The sequence below is a fragment of the Narcine bancroftii genome, chromosome 4 (genome assembly GCF_036971445.1).
Source record: "Narcine bancroftii isolate sNarBan1 chromosome 4, sNarBan1.hap1, whole genome shotgun sequence".
NCBI classification, from domain to species: Eukaryota; Metazoa; Chordata; class Chondrichthyes; order Torpediniformes; family Narcinidae; genus Narcine; species Narcine bancroftii.
The window spans coordinates 121,621,591-121,637,570 of NC_091472.1; the positions used below are offsets into that span (position 1 = coordinate 121,621,591).

Consider the following 15,980-nt stretch of genomic DNA (forward strand, 5'->3'; position numbering starts at 1 on the left):
TCTATATACTATTGTTGTATTTTCAATTATCTTGAAGGGAGTTCTGTGAGAACTTCTCTCCTTGCTTTTTGCTCATACCCTGAAGATGGGCTCAGGCCCATAATGCTGGTTATATCTTTATCTCTCATGGACGCTGCAAGACCTGCTGAGTTCCTCCAGCATTTGTCTTTTCACTACAATTACAGCGTCTGCAGACTTCTGTGCTTCATTAATTACTGACACTTGAGATTGGAAGACAAACCATTTATGGCGATGCCATTTTGATTAAGAAATCGACATCTCAACAGAATCACAATACAAATGCATCTTCAGGCGTAGAGAAAATAGCACATTTCACATTTAGATTTTTTGCCACCTGTGTGATGTAATTTTGTTTTTCCAGACAAGTCCACATCCAATAAATGGGAAAATGGTTTTTACAAGTTCTAAAGAAATTCTCAATAAATGAATGGTTTATTGCCATATACACAAGTAAAATGACCATGTGGTATTGATTGTCTTATTTGCTGCATCTTCCCAGGTACCTTGTGGATAAAGGTACCTTGTGGATAAAGGTCCCAGGTACCTTGTGGATCAATGGTAATTATTGCATTAGAAGAGAAAAAATACACTAAATATAAAGGAAGTAGAAAATTAACAAATATTCACCAATGGTCAGTAGTGTAAACACTCCTTTGAATATCTGTGATTTCCCCTCAACTTTGTACTAAACTTTTTTTCCAACCCTGAGAAATAGAACTCAAATATCAGAGACTCATCCATCCTACTCCAGAGAGTTAGAGTCGTGTGGAAACCAGGAGGAATTTGTCCCAGAGATATTTCTCCCCATCAAACACCAATGGCAAATTGCTTAGCATTGCTTTTGTGGGTTCCTGCTGTGCAGCCATGTTTCCTTCACAAGGACAACGGGTGACGCACTGGCACAATTAATGCAGCCATGGTCTTAAGACTCCTGAACTCCACCCTGATCTCTGACATGAGGTTTGCACCTTCTCTGTGACCTCATGGGTTTCCTCTGGGTGCTCCAATTTTCTCCAACATCTCCAAAACATGCGCATCGATGGACACTAATTTGCCACTGTAAATTGGTGCTTCGACATGCTGGGTGCAGAATATGGGGGCAGTTAATGAGAATCTGGAGAGGGTAAAAAATGCAATCAGTGTTAAAGGTTTTATTATGAAATCTGTTGTTTTGCAGCAGCCATTGTGCAAAATCATTATAAATCCAAGAATTTTAAAAAAAAGTGCAAAAAGAAAAACTGAGGTGGTGTCTATAGGTTTATTGTCCATTTAGCAAAGGGGAAGAAGCTGCTTTTGTCTCTCTTCAGGTTCCTATACCTCCTTCCTGATGCTAGCAGTGAGAAAAGGGCATGGCCTGGGTAGTGAGGGTCCTTGATGATGGAAGCTGCTTTCCTGAGGCACTGCCTCTTAATGTCCTTAATGGATGGCTCTGGCTGTGTGTACAACCCTCTAGCCTGTTCCTGTCTCTGGGCTTTGGCACCTGCCTACCAGACAGTGATGCAACCAGTTAGAATGCTCTCAATGGTACACCTGTCGAAATTTACAGGAGTCTTTGGTGATGTACCAAATCTCTTCAATCCCCTAATGAAAGACAGCTGCTGGCGTGCCTTCATGATTGCATAATGACGATCCCAAGATAGGTCTTCAGAGATATGGTGGTTGATGAGGACTTGCTTGATTGAGGGGCTTCTATTATGTTCTTGATTGACTTTGGAACATCTTGGGATTACAAAGCTTGTCTAAATGAACTTGCTTGTTTTCATTTCAACAAGGCAGGCTCAATTTACTTTGACTGGAAAGTGTTCCCCATTCAAAACCATAAGTTTCTAAATGTAATATTTAAAAAAAAATTTAAAAATCAATAAACTTCAAAGGTAGTAGGGACGGATGAAACATGGCAAATTGATGAAACACGAATCAATTTCTCCCAACAATCAGTGCACTAGTTGTGTCACCTGCATCTAATTACTGGCTTGGTGTGTGGCATGAATCATTGCTCAGTGAATGCCCTCACTTGCCTGAGCAGGTTTCCATTTAAGGACAGGGTAATAACAGTTAAGGTAGGAGACAAGGCTCAAATCCCAGGACAACGTAACTCAAGGTCTTGAGTAAAATTATTATTGTTTCACAACACTGAGTTTAGCGTCTATGAAACTTTCAGATTGTTGTAACACCCATTTGTGTTTCCGGATAGGAATTTGACCAATCTATCACGGTCTGGCCTGTACAGTCACTAACTCCTGCAGCACAGATGAAGGGAATTGGCACAGCAGGTCTGTGCTATTCATGTTGAACTGATTCAGGACTATTTCATTCTCCCCACATCCTCTTCACCTCCCCTCAAAACACTACCAACTCAAGAGAGGCTCTTGATCCAGGTCCACTAGAGAAATGTCATATACTTGAGCTAACTAACTGCAAATTTTATTAATCTCTTTATATTCATTATCTCCCTTTGTACTGGGATAGTATAAAGCATACTCTTGTAGGTAGTGCATCTAATCTTGTGTGGCTGCAGTAAGAAAGATGTTCGGGGCATGCGTACACTGAATTTGTGCGTATGACAACAAACTCAATGCCATTATTTTCTAGGGGAAATATTCTGTGACCAAATGACCTACCAATCTGCGTGTCCTTGGGATCTAGTGCAAAGCAGAGTGCCAGGAGATCATGCAAACTCTGCATGGATAATGCTGGGGGGTCAGGATTGAATCCATGACCCTGGAACAAGCTGCAGCTCTACTGACTACACCACTATGCCGCCCGTTAGATTTAAAAATGTGATTTTAAATTTGAAAGATCCAGCAGATGAACAGGCCCTTCTGGCCTGTACCTTTCAAATGCATCAATTAACCTGCAAACCACACATATTGTTTGAGGGTGGGAGGAAACTGGAGCACCCAGAGGAAACACATGGGGAGAATGTACAAACTACATACAGATATGGTTGACTCCTCCATTCAGGACCAATAAATGATGGCCAACATGCATCTCCATACTTTATTCCTCATACAACCTTACAATGGAAGAGAAGGCCATTTGGCCCATCAAGTCTGTGCTGGCCATCAGAGCACTACAATCAACCCCAGTCTCTCTTCTCTCTCCCCCCCCTTACTTCCCTGGAATCTATTGCCTCACAAATGCCCACTGAGTATCCACCACCTTCAAATCCCCATCACAAGAAAGGATGGAATCTAAAAGTTCTCAGACATGTTGACACCTGAAGAGCAACCGCATTCTCAGTGGCAGAAGTGTAAAGAATAATATTGTCCTGCTGCATCACTATGTGAAAGTGGTGTTCAGGTGAAAAGTTGGGGCAATAAGAGACAAGGAAATACAATGAAATGAGAGATGCTGCGGCTGAGATTTTCAGAAAAATGGATGGACTCTCCTTTCTTTTTCTAGGGGTAATATGGGAGGGGGAGGGTGGTGGGGAGGGAGGGATGGATGAGGGTTATATAAAATATTGTGTTCCTATATATGATTCTTTAATAATTGATAATTATATTTGAGGTTTAAAAGTTTCAAATAAAATATTTTAAAAGAAAAGTGAATGGACTTGGTCAGATATCTAGTGCATTGCAACAAAGATCTGCACAGAAAAGCAAATCTTAAATTAATTTAAGGTATTTGCTCAAGACCCCACAAATATTCATCTAGCCTTTTATATTGCCTCATTTCCTGTCTCATGGCATATTGTGGTAGTTTAATTTATTCTACTGGAGTTTACGTAGTTGTGTGGCTGCAGTAAGCAAGAATTTTGGAACATCTGTTCATTGATCTTATGTATATGACAATAAATTCATTGATTTACATGTTCCTTTTGCATGAATATAGCCTCTCAGAATTTTAGGTTAATCTCTAATCCAATGTAGAAAAACACAAATAATTTAATTTGAGTCAATCAGAAGCATCTTATCACCATTAACGGAAAGTAAGTAGTGCAAGTTGTTTAAACCTAGTGCTTTGAAACAATATACTTTATTCCTTTACTGACACCTTATGTCAGATCTACAGTTTCCAGCAAAGCAACATGTAAGAAATATTTAACTGGCTCTGAACTGATTTGATGTTCTGAGTTTGTGAAAAGCACCATTAGAAGACAAGATTAATGTGCTTCTGGGAACACCAGTCAATTGCCCTTGCACCCCTCCTTGTCGCACTAATCAGCGTCTGCTCCAACACCACAAAAGAAATGTCGGCACTATTCTCACACTACTTTTTTTCTTGCACTATGGTAACTGTAAATATTTACCACCCGTCTTTTCCAGTTATAATCACTTTTTTAAATTTAATGTAGTTTATTTTGCTTGAAGAACCTGTTTGGCTGCAGCAACAAAAAGGTTTGGTCCATAGGTACATTGCAAAATGTGTGTGACAATAAACTCATGATCATTACCACTCTCTAGGCAAAAAACTTGCCCCACACATCTCCTTCAAATGTCCCCCTCTCACCTTAAACCTTTCTGCATTGGTAGGAAGACTCTCCCTGTCTTTGCCTCTCATAATTTTAAATTCTTCTGTGAGGTTGATCTTCAGAGAAAACAATTCAAAGTTTGTCCAGCCTCTTGCCTTCTTGTCAGTTCTATGGCGAAGGTGCCAATGCCAAAAATTTCATTTCAAAACCTTTCAATAGATATCTCGTCCAAGGTAAATTAATGGTTACCTTCTCAGTGCAGTAGTCCACACACTTGTCTACAGACATGTTCAACAGGATGGTGCTGGTGGGTAGGGCGAGGGAAGTATTGTCAGGTCTCCGAAAGCATCCTCGGAACAAGGCGCTCCCATCTGTAACCAGACATTAAAGGTGAAGGAAAGACAGTGTGAGTGTTATACACGTTCCATGTGGTGAGCAGTTAGAGATCCACACAGCTTGATCAAGGAAGAACCCAAGGTTCCCCAAGAGTTATACAATTGAATCAACAGAACATGGAGTTAAGGAACGCTTGTTTTTGTGGCCATGGGAAACGCATCCTGTTCACCCAGATCTTTGGGCTTCATGCTTAAATATATCCAGTAGTCTACTCTCCTTTGGTGAACAATGCTAGAGGTTCACCACCTTGTGTAGGAAGAAATCCCAAATATTTCAGCTTCAAGTGATTATCCCTTATCTTGTGCTTTAATTCAACATTCTTCCACTGCTGGGTGGGAATTCAATATAGAGGATCATCAAAGCGGCCGAGGAAATCAGTGGGATCTCCCTTTTCTCTACTTATTGGGGAGCGTTGCTTAAATAGGGCTCAAAGAATTAATGAGGGCCCTTTCCATCCAGCACACAGTACTTTTGACCCATTACCATCAAGGAAGTGGTACAGGGGCATCAAAGTAATTCTTCCCACAAGCTGTGAGATTGATGAACAATATATTCTAACTGAGTAAATCATCCCAATATTTATTTTAAATTATATCTTTTTAATGGCGGCTACACTGCTCCTGCAATAACACACAAAACCAGATGGGTTGAGCTCAGTGAGCAGACTAGTTTATTGCAGGCTGCTGGGCTGCACGTATACTCCCAGCCCGGACCTAGCTGAGAACCGCGCTGGAGGGTGCTGAGGTCACCTGGGCGTCACGTGGACCCCCAGTGTGGGTTTCTGAGCCCCGTGCTGGAAGGAAGGGAAACCCCCCGATGGTGCCATTTTGGCCGGCTGCCCTGCCGCGTGGCTTACAAGCGGGGCTGGTTCGCCTGCCTTGTGGTGAGCCGCCACACAGCCCCCCCCCCAGAATCGGTGCCAATGTCCTTTTTTGCTGGACGACCTCACTTCTTGGGCTAGGCAATGACCGTGGGCTCGGTGGAATCGAGCTGCGCTGGCTTCAGCCTGTCCATGGTAAACAGCTCCTGCCTGCCGCCCATGTCCAGCGTGAACGTCGAGCTAGAATGCTGTACAACCCTGTACGCCCCCTCATATGGTCACTGCAGAGGTGCCATGGTTGGGCCCTGCCAAACAAAAACTTATGCGGGAAGCAGTTCGCCGGGAACATGAGATGGGCAGGTACCATGCCTGGGCGGCGGTGGGGGTTCGAAGGAGTCCAAGCGTGCCCTGAGGTGAGGAAGTAGTTCATGCAGCGACTGCTGGGGATTGTGAGGTGCGTTGATGAACTCACCAGGTAGTGCCAGAGGCGCAACATTGTCCAGCTCAGCTGATGATGCCTGCAGATCTTCCTTGGGAGTGGAACGGATGACCAGGAGCACCCAAGGCAGTTTGTCCGTCCAGTCGGGACCAGTGAGGCGGGTCATGAACGCCGACTTAAGGTGGCAGTGCAGATGTTCGACCTGTCCATTGGCCTGCGGATGGTAGGTCGTGGTGCAATGTAGCTGGATTCCCAACCTGTTGGCAAATTGTGCCCAGAGCACAGATGTGAACTGGGCACCCCAATCGCTGGTGAGGTGAGCTGGGATGCCGAACCAGGCGACCCAACCAAGCAACAGTGCTCAGGAGCAGGAGTCGGTGGAGGCGTCTGGCATCGGGATCGCCTTGGGCCAGCGAGTGGTGCGGTCCACCACCATAAACAGGTAACGGTTGCTCCGGGAAAGGGGTAAAGGCCCTACGATGTCCATGTGAATGTGGCTGAACTGTTCCAGGACATGCTCGAACTCCTGTATGGGCGCCCTGGTGTGCCTGTGTACCTTGGATGTCTGGCAATGGGTGCATGTTCTGGCCCAGCCTGTGATCTGCTTCTGCAGCCCGTGCCATATGAACCGTTCTCCCACCATCCAGACGGGGTGCCAAAAGAGATATCGCACAGGATGGTGCCTTCGCCACTTTGAGTCGGGAGGCCTTGGAACCGTAGGCCAGTTATGGTGGTCTTGAAGGCCCTCGTCTCCTCATCAGACTTCTGGTCCCAGGCGAGTTGGACGAAGTCGAAGCCGGGCGTCAGAACGCAGATGGCCAGTCACGAGAGTGCATCGGCAACCACATTGTCCTGCCCCGCCTTGTGCCGAATGTCGGTGGTAAACTCCAACACAAAGGAGAGGTGACGCTGCTGGCAGGCCAACCAGGGATCCTTTGCCATCGCCAGCGCCTGGGTGAGGGGTTTGTGGTCGGTGAAGATGGTAAAAGTCCTCCCCTCCAAAAAATAGCAGAAATCCTTCTCTACCAGGTTCATGCCCAGTAACTCACGGTTGAAGGCACTATACTTGCATTCCGGCGGGCGGAGCAGTCGGCTGAAGAATGCCAGCGGCTTCCAATGTCGATTCACCTGCTGCTCCAGGATGGCACCGACGGCTGTGGCAGAGGCATCGACAGAGAGTGCCATATGCAGGTTGGTGTGTGGGTGGGCGAGCATGGCGGCCTTCGTGAGGGTGTCCTTGGTGGCCTTGAATGCGGAGCAGGCTTCTGGATTCCAAGCGAGCATCTTGTGCTTGGCTCCTATGAGGGCGAATAGTAGCTGCATGATGCGCACAGCTCCCGGGATGAAGTGGTTGTAAAAGTTGTCCATACCTGCGAACTCCTACAGCCCCTTGAGGCTGTCCGGGCATGGCAACTCCCTGATAGTGGCGACCTTCACAGTGGTGGGCATGGGTCCTTCGGCCATGATGGTATGGCCCAGGAACTGCATGCACTCTTTCCAGAACTGGCACTTTGCCGGGTTGATGGTAAGGCCGAAGTCGGCCAGCCGGGAGAAGAGGGCACGTAGGTGGGCCTTGTGTTGCGCCGGTCCTTGCTGGTGATGAGGATGTCGTCCAAATAAATAAAGATGAAATCCAAGTCCCTGCCCACAGTGTCCATGAGGCACTGGAAGGTCTGAGCAGCGTTCTTGATCCCGAACAGCATGAGCAGGAATTCGAACAAGCCAAAGGGGGTGATGATGGCCGTCTTGGGTATGTCCTCAGGGTGTACCAGTATCTGGTGATATCCGCACACCAGGTCAACCTTGGAGAAGACCCTCGCACCATGCAGATTGGCCGTAAAGTCCTTGATGTGAGGGATGGTGTAACGGTCAGGAACGGTTGCCTCATTGAGCCTTCGATAGTCTCCGCAGGGACACCAGCCACTGGAAGCTTTCGGGACCAGGTGGAGTGGTGAGGCCCATGGGCTATCGGACCGCCGAATGATCCCCAGCTCCAACAGGTGTGAAAACTCCTCCTTTGCTACCTGGAGCTTATCAGGCAGGAGCCGGCATGCCTTGGCGTGAACTGGCGGGCCCTGGGTGGGGATGTGGTGGAACACCCCGTGGCACGGCAAGGCAGCGGAGAACTGTGGCTTGAGAGTGTTGAAAACTCGCCCAGGATCCGCTGGAACTTGTCTCTGGGCGTGCTGATCATGGCCATCTGCGGTTGCTCTGAGCGGGAGGCGTCGAGGCGAATGGCCTGGAAAGTACGGGCATCCACCAGGCACCAACCTCGAATGTCCACCAGAAGCCCGTGTGTGAGGAGGAAGTCTGCACCCAGGATGGCAGTCGGGAGGGTCAAGACGGTGAACCTCCATGCGAAATTCCATTGGCCAATCTGGAAGTGGACTGTCTTGTCTCCATACATCCGGATTGCCGTTGCGTTGGCCGCATGGAGGGGAGGTCCATGAGGTTGGTTCCTGGATTCAATGGCCGTGGCCTGGATGACGCTGATCTGGGCTCCGGTGTCAACGAGGAACCGCCGGCCGCTGACTGAGTCCCACAGGTAGAGAAGGCTGTTTCCTTAGCCAGCCTCCACAGCCATTAACAGCGGCCAGCCTGGTCGTTTCCTTGGAATGAACAGGACTGACGATACCTCTGAGCCTTGGCTCCCCAGCGCTGGTGGTAGAAGCAGAGGCCTGAAGCGGATGCTGTGGCCTTGGTTATGCTCTTGGGGGGCCCTACAGGGCTGGGTGCTCTACCACAGCGCTAGAAGCAGGCTTGGGGTGGTCATGCCCGTGCCCTGTGACCTGCTGGACCACTGAGCCTTCCGAGAATCGTGTAAGCCATAGCTCTTGGGCATTCTGGGCAACCTTCCTTGGGTTGGTGAAGCTCTCCTGGACTAGCAGCGGCCGGATATCCCAGACATATATTTGAGGAAGATGCGCTCGAAGAGTGGGTAGTTGGTGTGCTCACCCATGAGAGTGAGCATCTCGTCCATCAGTTCCATCGGGGACATGTCCCCAAGGGCATTGAAGTGCAGCACCCGAGCAGCATGCTGGCATCTGGATAGTCCAAGGGACCCGGTAAGCACTTGCTTGATTTGTCCTTGGCGGGTGGGTGCTGAACAAGGTGCAACACATGTCTGGCGATGGCCTGGTTCAGGTCAGTGACCACACGTTAGAATTTGGTCATGTTCGACGAAATCTGGCAGAGGTAAAACTGGGCCTCCGCGTGGCCGAACCAGGTCTCCGGCTCCTGAACCCAGAATTCAGGCAGTTTTGCAGCTGTAGCGCTGATCCCAGGCTCCCTCATGATGGGCTCAAAGACGTTTGAACTAGTCGGGGTCACCAATTGTAGCGGCAGCTACACTGCTCCTGCAATAACACACACAACCAGACGGGTTGAGCTCAGTGAGCAGACTAATTTATTGCAGGCTGCTGGGCTGCACTTATACTCCCAGCCCGGACCTAGCTGAGAACCACGCTAGAGGGCGCTGACATCACCTGGGCGTCACGTGGACCCCCAGTGTGGGTTTCTGAGCCCTGTGCTGGAAGGAAGGGAAACCCCCGATGGCGCCATTTTGTCTGGCTGCCCCGCTGCATGGCTTACAAGCAGGGTCGGTTCGCCTGCTTTGAGCCGCCAAATCTTCTTGTACATTTGTGATATTATGTGCTGTGCATTGTGTCTGCACTGTGGTCTAGAGAAGCATTGTTTTGTCGGGTTGTATGTGCATAGTCAGATGATAATAAACTTGAATTTAAATAAACTTGGGAGGCACAGTTAGTGCAACACTGGTACGGTGTCAGTGTCAGCCCCCACTGTCTGTAAGGAGTTTGTACGTTCTCCCTATGTCTGTGTGACTTTCCTCTGGGTATTCTGGTTTCCTCCCACCATTCAGAGTGTACCGGGGGTTGTAGGTTAATTGGGTGTAATTGGGCAGCACGGACTCATGGTCTGAAATGGACTGTTACTGTGCTGTACGACTAAATTTAATTAAAAAAATTTAATAAATGTATAAACTTAAAACATATCCACATCGACCCCTTTCTATGTCTTTAGAATCTTATGTACTTCAATGAAATCACCTTTCATTCTTCCAAACTTCAATGAATACAGAACTAGCATTTATTCTCCATGTGTACAGACCAGAGCACATCAAGAAATCCTTGAAGCCAAATTTTCAGCGCCATGAAGGAATACTGCTCTATCAGAAGTAGCAGCCTTTTTCCCCAACAGCTCTTTTGAATCTTCCCCTATTCCCCTAACCAGAGCACTACTCCAAGGCCAAAGATCTCTCTGCATTACAGAAAGATGAATTTTTTTTTACAACAGTTATTATTTATCGGTATACACAAAAGTGCTGGAGGCTGGAGAAACTCATCAGGTCACACAACATTCATTGGAGATCTGCAAATTTTCTTGTTTAACTTCATCTGAATATACAGTATATCTCTTTATTTGTCATTTTTTCTTCTTGAGTGTAATTTTATTTTTACTTATGATTTATTGGGAAATTCCATGCACCTGAGCAGTAAAAATATTTTCAGTAAATTTGTATATTGTACAATAAATTCCTACACCATTTCATTTTATCACACAAGATACCCCAGATTGAAACCCCATTGGCTCCATCAGGAGGTGAGCAGCTCTCTCTGCGTCCCAGCCTTCATATTGCAATCATTGGATGGACCTGTTTATCAAACAGCTTCAATATTAGAAAGTCATCCAGAGAACGAAGGAATGTGGGCGAGAGTGGTGTAGCACACAAAAGATGGATCTTTGCAAGAGAAATCAACTGGTGGAAATGCTACCTGTAAATGTCGTAAAAACACAGAAATGCTGGATAGTCCAGCAGGCCTCGCAGAGTTCATACGAGGTAAAGATGTATTACCGGCCACCTGTGAATGCATCTCCTCTCCACATGGGATCTGCTGAGTTATTTGATTGTTGCTGAATTATGGAAAGTTAATCAAATCACACTTTGAAAATTATAGAGGCAGTTTTTTTTCCATTTTAAATTGAGGATTATTGTTCTTCTTTCAAAGGTGGGTCAGTGTTGGTTGTTTGGAAACTGATAAGATACTGAGAAAGAACAGCCATTGGGGTGTCAAAACTGAAGTTGAAGCAATATGCTGATTTGTTGAATGCAATCACTGTAAACAATCTATGTTTTCATGAAGTGCCATTGAAAATGACTCCCACCACCCGCCCCCCCCCCCACACCCCCTCCCTCCCCACCACCCCACTCTTGAATTAATCAGTAAACTGCTCTCTTTTCACTGCTGTTTCACTGGCTGCCTTATAAAATTGCTGGCTATAAAATTCTGTCCTTTCATATAATGTGATTTCCTTGGTGGGAATGAATAAAGAAGCACAACAAAGTGTGCGCCTGCACGAATGTTCCTTAAACACTTTCGAAGCAGATAATGAGCCACTTAACCCAGATAATGACAATTGGTCCCATCTCCGAAGACTGCTGCTAAGGGAGCCTGTTCTCAATATTTCCCACATTCATTTGTGTGACTAGACCACACGTGAAACTCAAACCACTCCTCATCTCCTCTTGGAACCCAACACGATCGACAATACAGCATGGAAACAGGCCTTACCGCCCATCAGGTCTGCCCTGACCATCAAGCACCCATTTACAATCATCCCATTTTATTCTTCCTATATTTACATCAACTTCCCTCTGATTCCACCACTCATCAGCATACCAGGGTCAAAGTGCAGCAGCCAACTAACCTCCTATGTGGGCACAGGATGTGCAAACCCTACACAGAATTCACTAGAGGTGATGAGAGGCAGAATCTCTTCTGTGCTGCACTATATTTACGGTGTACAAATGTCATACAAAAATATCCCAGGATGCCGTGACCTTGGAGAGCAGGACAAAAGTAATTACTTCTGGCAGCTCAGAGCATTCCTCATGTTATCCTTTTGCATAAAATGTTGATAGGAAAACTCACCCACCTCAAATCCCCTCCAAGTGCATTAAAAGGTTAGAGGTTCAGGCAAGCTCCCTAAAGTTCCATACTCTCTCTCCTTCTCAAAAAGCATCCCTTCAAATCTAAAATCCCCTTCCTTCCCTTCCTTTCTCCCATCAGAGAGCATCTTTCTCTCCTTCCCCCTCCCACCTGCATCCACCAGCTAGCCTGTGCTCCTCCCCCTTTCTCATCCCCTCCCCCACCCTCCATCACCTTATTCTGACTTCTGCCTAAATGTTGACACAACTGACAAAAGGCTCGGGCCTGAAAAATCAATTGCCATTGACTTTCCATGGATGCTGTGTGACTGGCTGAGTTTCTCCAACACTTTTGAGCATTGTGCTCGACCCCAGCATCTGCAGATTCCTTCGGTTTGAGTGAGAGTCCAGATTCCACAGGTTGTATGGCAAGCATTCACCATGCAGGGTGCCCTCTGCAACCCAAACCCAATGCAGCCTCACTCCAAGCCCCAGCTGCCCCTTTAGGCAACTTGACTAACAGTTGCCTCTAGTCAAACTGTGTTTCTAACATAGACCCAATGAGCTGAGTGGCCTCCTTCAGTCCTGTGATTCAGATCAGATCAGACATATTGATTGGAGAAAAATGTTTCTTGAGCCAAATGGCTCTTTTCTTTGAATGCTTTAATCCCGCTGAAGGAACCGTGCTCTGTCGATGCGTTGATTTGTGATGAGGAGTATTGGAAAGAATAAAATGCGACTTAAAATCTAGATATGACCACCAGGATGGGCAGTACACAAAAATGCTGGTGAAATTCAGTAGGTTTCGCAGCATCCAAGTGAAGCAAAAGGGAGTTAAATAGGAAAGTCTGCAGATGCCGGTATTGTAGTGCAATGCACAAAAGTGCTGGAGAAACTCAGCAGATCACGCAGTATCCATGGGTAGTATAAGGCAGCCGATGTTTAAGGCCTGAGCCCTTCTTCTGGAGTGCCGAAAAGTTTCTCCAGCGCTTTTGTGTGCTGCACGAGACATCTGCATATTTTCTTGTTCACCATCACCAGGCGGGGTGAGGGAAAATTATAGTGCAATCGTTCTCGACCTTTTTCTTTCCACTCACATACCACTTTAAATATTCCCTATGCCATTGGTGGTCTGTGATTAGTAAGAGATTGCTTAAGGTGGGATGTGAGTGGGAAGGGAAGGTTGAGAATCACTGCTCCAGACCCAATTGTTACTGAAATATTTTGCTTGAGAAAAATTGTCATTGGCCCATTTCCTTTGGAGTTATGAAACTGTGCACATAACGAGTCAATTAGATATCACTGTTTTCAAATTTTTTCTTCCCACCCACATCCCACCTTGAGCAATCCCTTACTCATCACAGAGCACTGATGGCATTGGGAATACTTAAAGTGGTATGTGAGTGGGAAGAGAAAGGGTGAGAACCATTGCTGTTGCATTTTAAGTCATCATAAAAAAGCAGGTTTCATTTCCCAATAGAAACTAGAATTTGCAGAGATGTAGAGAGTCCGGTACAGAATGGAGATGGGACAAAATGTCTGAAGAGTAACTTACAACATCGGATAATGGGAGAGGCACAATGTGGAGGAGTGATGCCCATGGCTTCATGCATGACTGTACCATCATCAAAAAGACATTTCTCTCCCTTCACAGCCTTTGCCAGCTGTTCCCCAATGTTATTAAAATGTTTCCTCTATTCCTGTGAGCCATTCTAAAATAATATTTTGTAAATTAATTGAAGGAGCTGATCATGTCATTCTGGTGACTGAGTGAATAAATGCTAATATACGCCTCAGAGGAGAAGCAAATTACAGAAAATGATGCATTAAATAACAATCATTACAATCTATCTTAACTAAGGTATTCAAAATTAAATTACATTTCACTTAGTCAGTGTGTCATACAAACAAATTAACGTCCGTCCTACTCCACACAGATTTATTTGAGGGTTGCATTGCTGATTGAATTCTTGGAAAAATGTAAGGTTCTTTGAGTGGTCAAAGTAGTTCTGATCATTTGCTTTAATTCTATTCTGTGGTTTCCACTTTGTGGTCAGACCTGTCCCATTGGAGGTGAGGATTTAAAAAAAAAGTAGATGTAGACCATAGTAGCAGCGCCTTTCCGCTCATGAGCCTACATCAATTAACCTACAGCTCCCGACAACACCTGTGCACTTTGAAGGATGTGAGGGAACCAGAGCACCTGGAGCAAACCCATGTGGGCACAGGAAGAACTTGCAAACTCCTTATAGACAGTGTCAGGTTCAATCCCACGTCAATGTTGCTGTAATTGGGTTGCGTGAACTACTACGCTAACCATGCCGAAACCTTCTCCGGAGAACCTGTGCCTTGCTGGCATGAGGTGACTGAACCGGCACCATTGATTGAAAAAACATGAGTTTGAATCCTAGCACAACTTCTGGGGAATGAAACTCCACTCCTTCAATAAATCTGGAAATTAGGGCTTGTGATGGTGAAACTACTGGACTATTGTAAAACTCATCTAGGTCACTAATGTCTTTTGCTTTACACACAGGTAATCTCACAACATTTAACAAATAGCTGAATGAGCCATTGGATCACCAAGGCATAGAAAGCTACAGATCAATGGGATGAATATAATGGGTACTTGCCAGTCCATGTGGACATAGTTGGCCAAGGGACTTATTTCCATGCTGTATGGTTCATTCAACCCTTTGAAAAGCCTCTGCAGTTCAAGGCCTAATATCCCGCCTCATCTCTTCATTCCTTCAGTACCCAAAAACCTATTAACGTTGTTTTGAATGAAGCAAATGATTGAACATGTACAGCCCTCCAGAGCAGAGAACACTAAAGATTCTCCACCTTTTGCATGAAGAAATACCTCTCCTTCTGAGTCCTAAATGACCTAGCCCTCATTCTGAATGGACACCCACAGGTAATTTTAATTTCTCTCTCAAGCAGGCTCAGAGCAATTTTCTGATTCATTTTTAAAGCACTTCTGCCTCATAATGGACAGAAAATGGTCAATATATCAAATTTTATCATTTTTCTTTAATCACAAGCTGCACAGAAAGTTAGAAAAGATATCATTAGTTCTTAATGACCTTTTTCAAAAGTGGAATGATTGTGGAATCTTTAATTCGACTGCACATTTGAACACTTGCCGTCAATAGAGTGGGAACAGAACAATGACAACTCAGTGAAGACTTCTGATCCATTTGGGCTGATCTTTGTAAGTCGAGCAGCTGTGCCTCAGTGGGTAAAGCTTTTACTTCAGATCTGAAGGCTCTGGATTAAATACTGCTCTGGAGACTGAGTGCAAACATCAGTTCTGATGTAGTGTTGCATTGTTGGACTTGAATGGGATGTTCCACTGAGGCCTGCTCTCTGAGATACAAAGTTATGTGATTTTCTTTACAGCCGAACAAGGGTCCCTGATGCCTCACAAGGTGGGTGGTAAGCCCTCATTCCAAATAATTGAAAGAGTTGTATCTTTATCCAGTTGTTGATTGTGGAAGTATAAATTGGCTGTTATATTTCCAAGATTACAACAGTGATGAGACTTCAAATGTATCCATTGCCTGTAAGATAATTTGGGATGTTCCAGACAATTAGTGAAGGTTGTTACCAAAGTGCAGGTCTTTGTAAAGAGGTTTCCTTGTATTGAATCGCTTATTGTCATGTTCAGTTTACCTGGATATAGTGAAAAACATCGTTTTGTATGCTAACTTATTCTTAAGTATAGCAGGTAGTGCAAGAATAAAACAAAAGGGCACAGTTCAGTGGTTTTCAAACGTTTCCTTTCCACTCACATACCACCTTAAGTATTCCCTACGCCGGGGTGGCCAAACCGCAGCTCGTGAGCCACATGTGGCTCTTTGACCTTTAATATGAGGCCCACTGCCAGTCTCTCCCCCTCGCCCGCCCAACTCATGCTGCCAGTCTCTGCCCCTCGCCT

General features: G+C 45.7%; 1 protein-coding gene across 2 annotated transcripts in view; it reads right to left on the reverse strand.

Moving 5' to 3' along the window:
• wscd2 (WSC domain containing 2) overlaps positions 1–15,980 on the reverse strand; it is a 332,148-nt gene that overhangs the window by 171,166 nt on the left and 145,002 nt on the right. For both annotated transcript variants that reach the window (XM_069932664.1, XM_069932665.1), the window contains exon 4: positions 4,688–4,809. In XM_069932664.1, coding sequence (XP_069788765.1) covers positions 4,688–4,809 — 122 coding nt within the window. The remainder of the gene's footprint in view (positions 1–4,687; positions 4,810–15,980) is intronic.